Source organism: Otolemur garnettii, unplaced genomic scaffold (assembly GCF_000181295.1).
Source record: "Otolemur garnettii isolate 467f Iridium unplaced genomic scaffold, OtoGar3 scaffold00128, whole genome shotgun sequence".
NCBI classification, from domain to species: Eukaryota; Metazoa; Chordata; class Mammalia; order Primates; family Galagidae; genus Otolemur; species Otolemur garnettii.
Window position 1 is genome coordinate 4,237,873 of NW_003852523.1, and position 10,446 is coordinate 4,248,318.

Here is a 10,446-nt window from a genome sequence, read left to right on the forward strand (position 1 = left end):
TGGGAATTGTTTAGTAGATTTAGGGATTGTTTGAGAATAAGAATCATCTCCTGTGCTTACTCTGATCCATCATTTGTGGCTGTCTAGACTGTCTTGGCTCAGTAGGAGCAGTGGTTGGATCGACTAGTGATGTCTGCCATGGGTGGGATACTTACCAAATGTGAAGTGTCTGCCACCTCTGCTCTGCAGTGCCTTGGCACAATTTACTGGGTCACGCTCTGTTGCTGCTGCACACCTACCTTGGGTGAGCACTGGGGCAGTGTGGCAGTGAGTTGTGCACCCCTCCCTCTGTTCCAGCATGCTGTGGTTCAGCCATGTGGCCCCTAAGTCGTCCCTACTTCCTTTCTCTAATAGGGCTTCAAAGTGGGTTGGATTTAACCTGCCCTCAACTCCAAGGCCAGTGGGGAAAGCATTAGTGAAGTCTCTGGCGAGGGGCACTGGGGGCCATTGTGTATTCCTGCTTTGTTCATCACCTCAACCAGCCCCAATACTACAGTTATGGAAAGCCAGACCCAAGGGTATGGACTGCCCAAGGTCACAGGGCCAGAAGAACGGCTCCTCAGGATCTGCAAAGCCCATAGACTGGGCTCAAAGCCCAACTCCACCAGCCCAACCTTTCTGACCTCAATCAAGTCATATGGCCCCAATAGGCTTCACTCCCCACAGCCCATCTCACAGTTGAGGAAGCAAAGCAGGTCATGTGATTGCACACAGAACTCACTAGTGGATGGTCTGTCCTGGCCCCATGTTAACTTTCCTGTTCTTCCCCATTAGGACAGCCCAAGCTAACACACCCCACAGTGCTAGGCAGGTCTCCTCAGCTCTGTTAGGAATGGTTTACCAGAATCCTATGCACAAGCCCGCTGCACACAAGACAACAGGTTGTTGGTGTATTTGTGTACTTGGCAAATGCTTAACCAGCATGTCTTCTGTTTTGCTCTGGCTCATTATAAAGTGATAAAGTTCATTCCTATCCATGTGCAGCTACAGAGGGCCCTTAATGGCCATAAACTGTGTCTCTGACCCATACCTTCCAATTAAAATACTTTACATCTTCATTGAGATCTTCTATTATATAAAAAGATGTTTAAAAGTCCATTTGCAGAAACAGTAAATACAAGCCTGGGCTTAGAATTACCCCCTGAAACATTTTTCTTTAATCCTAACAATGCAACCACATAATGCTAATTTAATGGTAATTGAAAGACATTAGGTATTTGTAAGCATTAACAACTCACGAAGACTCAGAATGCTACCACTTTTTAAAAAAATTTTATTTATTTTTTGAGACAGTCTCACTTTGATGGCCTTGGTAGAGTGCCATGGTGTCATCGTTCACAGCAACCTCAAACTCTTGGGCTCAAGTGATTCTCTTGTTTCTACCATGTTTCCCCCAAAATAAGACACTGTCTTATATTTACTTTTTCTCAAGAAGACACACTAGGGCTTATTTTCAGGGGATGTCTTATTTTGTATTAAGTATAATACAACAATCTACATTTATTCAAATACAGTTTAGTCATCTTCTTCTGGAACCTGACAGGGGGAGCCGACCTTGTTGGTGGGGCTGGCGCTAGTGATGTGTGAACTCCTTTCCCCTGACGGTTCGCCCCGTGTGCTATAGGATGCCTGCTACCGCGGTTACCACCCACACACCTGCTCAAGTGCTAAGGGCTGGGAGAAAGGAGCTGTGGCAGATAAAAGGTATTCCAGTTTTCCTTACTGCTTAGCACTGAAATGCAGGGCGTGGCTATGCAGTGTATCTAGGACTTATTATCAGTGTAAGGCTTACCTTACATCACTAGGTCTTATTATCAGGGTAAGGCTTATGTTTAACAAATGCATAGAAATCCTGCTAGGGCTTATTCTTTGGGTAGGTCTTATTTTCGGGGAAACACGGTACCTCTCCAGTAGCTGAGACTACAGACACTGACCATAATGCCGAGCTATTTTTAGAGATGGGTCTTGCTATTGCTCAGGCTAGTCTCTAACTTCTGAGCTCAGGCAATCCACTCACCTCAGCCTCCCAGAGTGTTAGGATTATAGGCAAGAGCACCACTCCCAGTCCCTACTACCACGTTTTAAACAATGCCATCAGCAATGGCATTTTTTTTGAGACAGAGTCTCATTATGTCATCCTTGGTAGAGTGCTATGGCGTCACACCTCATAGCAACCTCTAGCTCTTGGGCTTAAGCAATTTTCTTGCCTCAGCCGCCCAAGTAGCTGGGACTACAGGTGCCCACCACAATGCCCAGATTTTTTTTTTTGAGACAGAGCCTCAAGCTGAGCCCCTGGGTAGAGTGCCATGGCTTCACTGCTCACAGCAACCTCCAACTTCTGGGCTCAAATGAGTCTCCTGCCTCAGCTTCCCAAGTAGCTGGGACCACAAGCGCCCGCCACAACGCCCGGTTATTTTTTTGGTTGCAGCCATTATTGTTGTTTGGCGGGTCTGGGCAGGATTCGAATCCACCACCTTAGGTGTATGTGGCTGGCGCCTTAGCCGCTTCAGCCACAGGCGCCGAGCCAATGCCCAGATTTTTTGTTGCAGTTGTCATTGTTATTTTAGCTGGCCAGGGCCGAGTTTGAACCCTCCAGCCTTGGTGTATGTGGCTGACACCATAACCACTGTGCTATGGGCGCTGAACCTCAGCAATGGCATTTTAAAATGACAGCTGAATTTGGGGACAATTCTGCAATGCAGAAGTTAAAAAAATCTAGGTAATTATAGCCTAAATTCCACAGTGAAGTTGAAATTTAAAAGGAGGAGGGGAGCATTTTGCAGCTTAGCACATCTGGAGTTCACAGACATATTTTAATTGTCAAAGATCTCCAAGTTCACAGAAATGACCCAAGTGACACAGTGTATAGGAAGAACAAATTATAGTGATTTTTCAGACAAACAGAATGATTACTTAGTCTGTAATTAAAAGTATATATATCTTTCCAAGAAGAAAGATAGTTAAGGAATTAGATTGACAAAAATCACAGTCCTTTGCAAGTAGTAACCATTCTCAAAGCACTTTCTGTATCAACCTTTCAAATCCTCTGAAAACTAGTAGGAAAATGTAAAGAAACACATACACACACACAAACTGGGTCGAAAGCAACTGACTTTACCATTTGTCTTGTCTCTTCTGGAGGTCAGGCCTGGCCCTCATCACAAGCTTCCCTGGCAGAGATGGACCCTGACTCAAAGCATGCATGGCTGGCATTTGGCAGAGATGGACATGACGCCCTCTGTCTGCTTAGGAAGCCTTACCTGGGTTGACCCTCTGCCCTCCCCCCTGAGGAGACACTGCCACCTGGCACACACAGCCCATATTGCCTGCCCCAGTCTACACCTTCACCTTGACAGTGAGACCTTCATCTTCCAGCTTTGTCTGGTGGTTCTTAAACCTCAGTGTGACTCAAATCACATGGAAGACCCATGGAAGTGGGATTTTTTTTTTTTTTTGAGGCAGAGTCTCAAGCTGTTTCCCTGGGTAGAGTGCTGCAGCCTTATAGCTCACAGCAACCTCCAACTCCTGGGCTCAAGTGATTCTGCTGCTTCTACCTTCCGAGTAGCTGGGACTACAGGTGCTCGCCACAACCCGGCTATTTTTTGGTTGCAGCTGTCATTGTTATTTGGCGGGGCCCGGGCTGGATTTGAACCCACCAGCTCAGGTGTATGTGGCAGCCACAGGCGCTGAGCTGAAGTCGATTGTTAAGCCCACCAGTACACCTTGACTGAGCAGGCCTGGGCCAGGCTGAGGATGTGCATATCTAACAAGTGCTCAGATGAGCCGACCCAGCATCTCCACACTAGCCATGGAGAATGGGGCATATCCAGGGCAGTGGGTCTCACCCACCACTGTGCACATCACCCCAGGCACAGTCTATGTTAAGGGCCCCTGAGTTGGGACACATCACTAGTGTGGACACCCCAGAGCATCTGGCCATTTCTAATTCCTCCTACCTGCCCAGGTGGCAGGTCCCAGTCAGGCACCACAGGAGATTCTCACACAACAATAAAAGCAAGGAACCCAGAGAAGACACCTCCCACCTGTGCCCACTTACAGGTCTGCAGTGGTGCCCAGGATGGACAGGGGTGCAGTTTGCCTAGACCGAGGGCTCAGTAGTGAATTCCCTCTGGGACTGTGAGTTGCTTCAGCAAAGCCTAGGGTTGTTCACACACCTCCCTCCCCTCTGAGCACCCCCAATAGGAGGTCTGAGGACTCCAGGCTTAGAGTGACTGACTAGTCCCAACTGTGGACAGTAACCAGGTGAAGAATAAACAGAAACACAGAACCAACAGGCACACCAGGGAGGCATACAAAGGCTAAGGCAAAACTCCAGTAGGAGCTGAGCTCACTAAGAGCTGCCATAACCAGCAGCTCCAGGTTGGCTTGGATATGCTACAGAAGACTTTGACCCTGGGTCTCAACCCCAGGGCTTTGAGGGGCTCTGGGCCTCATATGGGCATTTACCCATCTGGTCTGCCACTCTCAGATACCTCCATATGCCATAATCACACATGACTTGGGCTTGTGCACTTGTGTGATATGGGACCAAGGATGACTTCCAAGTCTCCCCAAAAAACAACCCATGAGAAATGAGCTTCTTTATGACTCTTTTTATCACCATTGTCCCAGGAGCAGGCCCACACCTGACAGCAGAGAGAATGCCTATTTCTCTGTTTGCTTCTGTTCTGGCCAGCAGGCCCCCCTCTGGTGGGGCTGCCACATTGCTTCTGAAAATGCACCTAGGATTTGGGACTGAGGGCTCAGAGAGGGGCTCTGCAGGCATGGCCCAACAGGTGAGGAAGGAAAAAAGAAATAGAACCCTGTCCCATGAGGATTCTGCAGCCCTACTGTCTGCAGGTTGTCCACATCCTTGTATGGGAAAGGGCAGTGGGCAGCTAAGGTAGCTGCCTAGTGCATTAAGGTTAGAGACCAGCCTCGGTGGACAGCTTGCACTGAGGTTTTATTTTGTTTTTCCATGCACATGATTGGTTAATAATATAATCAATTTTGTTTTATACTCTGATATGTTTAAATATAAACAAACTGGCGCCACTTTTAACCAGTCCACTCTCCTAACTCGCACACAGGAAACCCTCAGTCCAGCCTCCTAAGACTTAGCAAACCTCCCTGCCCCACCCCCACCCCCCTCTTGTGGAAAGATCTGTGTATGTCAGAAGGGGAGGCTGCTCCTCCTGGGAGGGGGGTCCATATAAATACCTGCCTTTATCTGTCAGGTTGAGACAGAAAAAGCAGTGGATTTTTGGTTAATTGGTGCTGCCGTCTACAGCTGTAAGCGTCTTGGTTGTGTGACGGGGGAGATGTGGTGGTGGAGGTCCTGCTGACTGGCTCCTAACTCTCGGCAAACTTAGGGTTCATGACTGTCGTGGTGGCACTCTTGAAAAGGGGGTTATCCTGGTGAGAAAGGCAAACATGGGCTTGTTGGTGGGAGGTTTCAGAGCAGGCTCCTTCTCCCCGAGGCCACTGGGTCAAGGTGGAAGCTGTTGTTTCCAGGTAGAGCCGGAGTGGGGCGGCCAACCTGCTTCCCGTTGCTGTGGCCAGACTCACTCACGGCAGTGTCACATGGACAAGCTGCTGGGGAAGGCCAGTGTTTGGCCACACATAGATGACCACACCCGGGGAGCAAGCGGTCGGAGCGTGGGTGGTGCCCCCTCCATGCAGGACCCCCAAGCACAGCCACTTACGTTGTTCCACTGGGACTTGAGTTTCTCCTTCTCAAAGCGCTTATACTCCCGGAGATCACTCAGGTGGGTCAGGGCCTTCCAGATGACCAGCAGCAGGACACCGATGAGCACAACCCCCGCCACGGTGCCCCCTATGATGGCAGCAATGTTGGGGCCCTCCACACATTCTAGGGAGGAAACACACACACCAGCGTGTCATTCCCTCCCTGTCTCACCTGGCCCATGTGTGCCCTCAGGTCCGTGGTCACTGCATAGCATGTTGGACAGAGGGTCTACTGCCTGGGTCACTGTCAATCACCACCCTGTGTGTTGGTGAGACCCTGCCCCCACTGGAAATAAAGCCAAGCCCTGTGGTTCCATCTGACACAGAGAAGAAAGGATGCCCAGGCTTGGCGCCTATAGCTCAGTGGCTAGGCTAGAGCCAGCCTGGGCCTGCCGACAACAATGACAACTACAACCAAAAATTAGCAAGGTGTTGTGGTGGGTGCCTGTAGTCCCAGCTACTTGGGACATTAAGGCAGGAGAATTGCTTAAGTCCAAGAGTTTGAGGTTGCTGTTAGCTGTGACGTCACAGCACTCTACTGGAGGCAACATAGTGAGACTTTGTCTCAAAAAAAAAAAAAGAAAAAGAAAAAAGAAAGAAAGGACATCAGGTCACCAGTCAACCAGGGCAGAGTATTCATATTTGGGTAGGAAACAGTGCCTGAGGGACCCCTGCCTTCTTCCCCCAGTGGTTAGGATTGGACTAGAAGGGTCTCTGCTCCAGTTTGCCCCTGGGGAAGGTGCCCCTTGGTAACCAATGGCAGGAGGCAGGGCCCTGCACCGGGGCAGGTGAGGCAGCCTCAGGATGAACAGGGCAGGGTCCTGGCACCTGTGGCGACTGTGTCTGGTCTCCCCCAGCTCTGCCATGGAACTCTACCTAGGGTGACAGAGCGGACTCTGTCTCAAACCCCCCTCCCCCCAAAAAAACCCAACAGACCTGGCAGGCTGCTGGCCTGTGACCGATGAGAGTCCCCAGAGTGGTCCCCCTAGCCCCAGCCCTGGCCCCCAGCCTCTGAGTGGGAATGGGGGGGTGCTCAGCATCTGGGGATTGCATGTTTAAGACCCTGCAAGCCCATCTCATTGTGTGTCTACTTAGTTCATGTCTCAGTGTCCCTGAACGGTTTATCATCATCATCTGATGGCCCCCCGGACATCTCCCCTTCCCACTCCCCCACTAGCTCTAGACCCCTGACTCCATCTGTCCAATCCTCCTCCCCTATGTGTCCTCCAAGGGCAAGCTCTGTCAGCATGCCACATCCCCAGCCCCTCCACCCCGGCTGCTGTGGTTCCTGGACTCAGCAGCCCTGACAAGTCTGTGTCCACCCAGCACCACTCAGATGCCTCACTCTAATTCTGAGAACCAGCTAGTGGCTTCCTGGTGGGTTCAGGAACAGACCTGAACCCCTCCTGGGACTCACAGGGCCCCATGGTGACCTGGTGCTCACAGCCTCCACCCACACACCCTCCTGGTCCCCTCTGGATGCTCTCCCATTTCCCTTCCAGAGACCTCCAACCTTGGGACCCCTCCCCACTATGCCTTGGTGTGGCAGGATGTGGTTCAGACCAGAGCTACATGCAGCATTTGGGAGACAGCAGTGCCCAGCCCACCTCAGCCTCTCCAGGGCTGGGATCTGAGCACTGGTGGGGGATGTCACCAGCCCTGGGACCCTGGGACCTGTGCATAGTGGAATGGCACTGTCTCAGCCCCCATTCCAGGTCAAGTAGTGAGGAAAGGAGGGGACGTGGGGTCAGCGGCAGGAGGACACTCCAGCAGGCTGGGCCTGCCTGGGCCCTGGGAGGGAGACGCTCCACCTGTAGCATCCTCAAGTCTGCCAGGCCCCTGCCCTGGGCTGGAGGCTGCAGCCTCACCTCGTGTTTTCTCCACGTGGATGTGGTACTGTTCCCACCCGTCGAGCTGCTTCATCGTGTAGGTCATCCAGCAGCCCTCCGAGTCCTGCTCCTTGCACCTTCTCCAGCTCAGGGGCTCCTTCTGCAGCTGTAACCCCCTGCACGCTGCGCTGCAGTTCTTCTCGAAGGGGCCCTTGTTGAACTGCAGACACTCTGCACAGAAGCTGCGGGGGGTGGGGGGAATGCCATGGCGTTAGAGGTTGCTCAGGTGGGGCGCTGGGGTGCCTATGGGGTACGAGCGAGGTGGGGACGGTGGGGTGGAGGGCCCTGAGGGGCCCGAGCCCTGGACGCTCACGTGTAGTTGCTGCAGGTGAAGTTGCAGCCCTGGCACTCCTGGCACAGTGGCGGCTGGTAGCCCGGGTAGCACTCACACGCGTTGCAGCGGCACCGGCCCCGGCCACTGCACTCCTTGCCCCACTGGTTAAGGCAGCCGTCAGTGGAACTCTGGCACTGGCAGGCCGAGCCCTCGTAGCCGGTCTGGCAGCTGCACGTGCCACAGAAGCAGAGCCCCCTCTCTGGAAGGCAGTGGTGGGAAGCTCACCCCTGCCCCCTTGCCTGTCTGCACCCCGCCCGCAGTCCCCACACACCCAGCCGCCTCCCCACACAGTGGACTAAAGTGCTGAGACACGTTCCCCCTCCCCCGGAGCCTCCTGGTCCGTCCGGCCTCCACATGCCCCCCTGCCCGTGGGACCCCGGGTGGGCTAGGACCATCGCCTTCTGGGGCCCTCCCTACCAGTCTTAGGGACGTAGACACGGAGGCAGGGCAGGCGGAGGGTCGCCCGAGGTCCTGCCGCGGAGCAGCTGAGCTAGTCCCGTAAGGTCTGCCTATCTGCCTCTCGCGTCCCCTCTTTCTGTTCCCATTCGCTGCCCCGGTGCACAGCGACAAGCCCCGCCCCCATCAGGTGCGAGCAGAAAAGGACCGCGGCTGCCCCGCCTCCCGGCCACGCCCCCGTCGGGCGGGACGCGCGCGCTCACTCGGGCCTCCGCAGACTTGGCCGTCGTAGCGCTCGCAGTTGACGTTGTCGCACTCGCAGTACCGCCCATAGATCTGCTTGTTGGGGACGTCGCTGGTGTGGCACACGCACTGCCCGCAGATGCAGTCGCCCAGCCCCGAGCAGACGATGGAGTTGTTGTCCTTCCGGCAGCTTCCTTCCAGCTCCTGGCTGCTCCGGCCCTGCGTCTGGCACTCACAGCTTTTCCCGATGTAGCCCGCGTCGCACCTGGGGGTGGCAGGGGTCTGAGCTCTACCCACAGCGCTAACCTAGGACAGCCGCCCCACTTTTTGGGGGCCCGCGGCCTTGGAGAGCACTTGCTGTGGCGCACTGCTCCTGCTCTTTGCTCAAACGCCTGCTGGGCACATACTGTGCCCCATAAGCGTGTGGGGAGAGCCGTGCTCCCTCCAAGGACATCCGGAGAGGGAAGCAGACGCGTGACCTTGGCCATGACAGCAGAGGCTGTGTCCTGGACCCTGAAGGCAGGCCATCCAGGCACGCGGGCATTCCGAGGGCGCCAGAGTCTGCTCTCTTGTGCCCCAGGGTCTAGGTGGCTGGTGGGGACTTGGCACTGCCCTCTGCCACAGCTCCACCCTCACTCCTGCCTGAGGCTGCCTGCATTTAAGTGCTGCCCAGGCAGGTTTCCGGAGGGTTCGGGGACAAGGTGTCTAGTCAGACAAGGACAGCAGTCCCCAAGCCACTGGCACACAGCTGCCTTGTGCACTCCCAGGCAGCCAAAGAGATGACCCTCACAGGCTGTCCTGTGATGGCTGTCCTGCGCCCCCCCCGGGGGGGGGGGAGGCCAGAACACACTGTCTCAGTGACCTGTATCTGAGCCCCACTGCCAGCAGCTGCAGTTCCAACTAAATTATCCTCATTCTCCCTTGAGGATGCCACCCTAGAGCTGCACACCAGGACAGCAAGCAGAGGGCCACTGAGGAGGGCACAGGGACAGACACAGAGACCACCATGTTCTGAGGGGCAGGAGGCACAGGAGGGTCATGGGGCCTGAAGGGCAGGCAGGGCACCTTGATGAGGGTGTGGGTGGGCAGGGCAGCCATGAGTGGAAGGTGGTCAGGGCACAGGGCAGGTGCCTGGGTTGCCCAGCAACTCTGGCCTGGTGGGCTGTGGCTCTGGGCTCCTGAGCAAATGGGCACAGGGGAATGAGGACACTGGAAATGGCAGCCCAGCCCTGGGCAGGCAGCAGGCAAGGACTGGAGTGGACAGTGGTGTGAAGAGGATGTCCTGAGAGAGAGAGAGACCCACAAGTGAGGGCCTAGTTACAGAAAGGGACAAGTGAGGCTGGGTACGGAAAGTCACCTGCCTCAGGTATATACAATGGGGCTCCCTACACCCCTGAGATGGCTCTCCCTGCTCTGGCAAGAGGCCTCCGGTCCACCAGTACCCCTGCTGAGGGCCCTCCATGGCCAGAGCATGGGGAGTGCAGGTGGGCACTGTTGGTGCCCACCCAGGGGCAAGGACTCGAGGAGGGCTCTGGGTCGGAAGCCCAGTTCTCCACCTCCTCCTATAGGATGGGGTCCTGAGGCACCTGTCTTGTGGGCGGGGGTGGGATGGAGTCACCTGCACCTACCTCCCTGCAGATGCTGCCCTGTGGGTGGGGCAGGGGTGTCACCAGCACCCTCCTCACCTGCAGACACCACACTCCAAGGAGCCTTTGCCATGGCAGAGGCTGCGGTCCCGGCTCTGGTCCCGGCACTGACACTCACACTGGGGAAGGACCTGAACAGTCACGGTGTCTGTGAAGCCCAGTGCACGGATGACAAATGACTGCTCCTGGA

At 54.7% G+C, this 10,446-nt stretch overlaps 1 protein-coding gene across 1 annotated transcript in view; it reads right to left on the reverse strand.

Moving 5' to 3' along the window:
- Positions 1 to 4,944: 4,944 nt before the first annotated feature.
- ITGB2 (integrin subunit beta 2) overlaps positions 4,945 to 10,446 on the reverse strand; it is a 24,170-nt gene continuing 18,668 nt past the window's right edge. The window contains 6 exon segments of the mRNA XM_012810308.2: positions 4,945 to 5,415; positions 5,706 to 5,872; positions 7,617 to 7,819; positions 7,951 to 8,170; positions 8,631 to 8,875; positions 10,296 to 10,446. Coding sequence (XP_012665762.1) covers positions 5,353 to 5,415; positions 5,706 to 5,872; positions 7,617 to 7,819; positions 7,951 to 8,170; positions 8,631 to 8,875; positions 10,296 to 10,446 — 1,049 coding nt within the window. The 3' untranslated portion in view covers positions 4,945 to 5,352.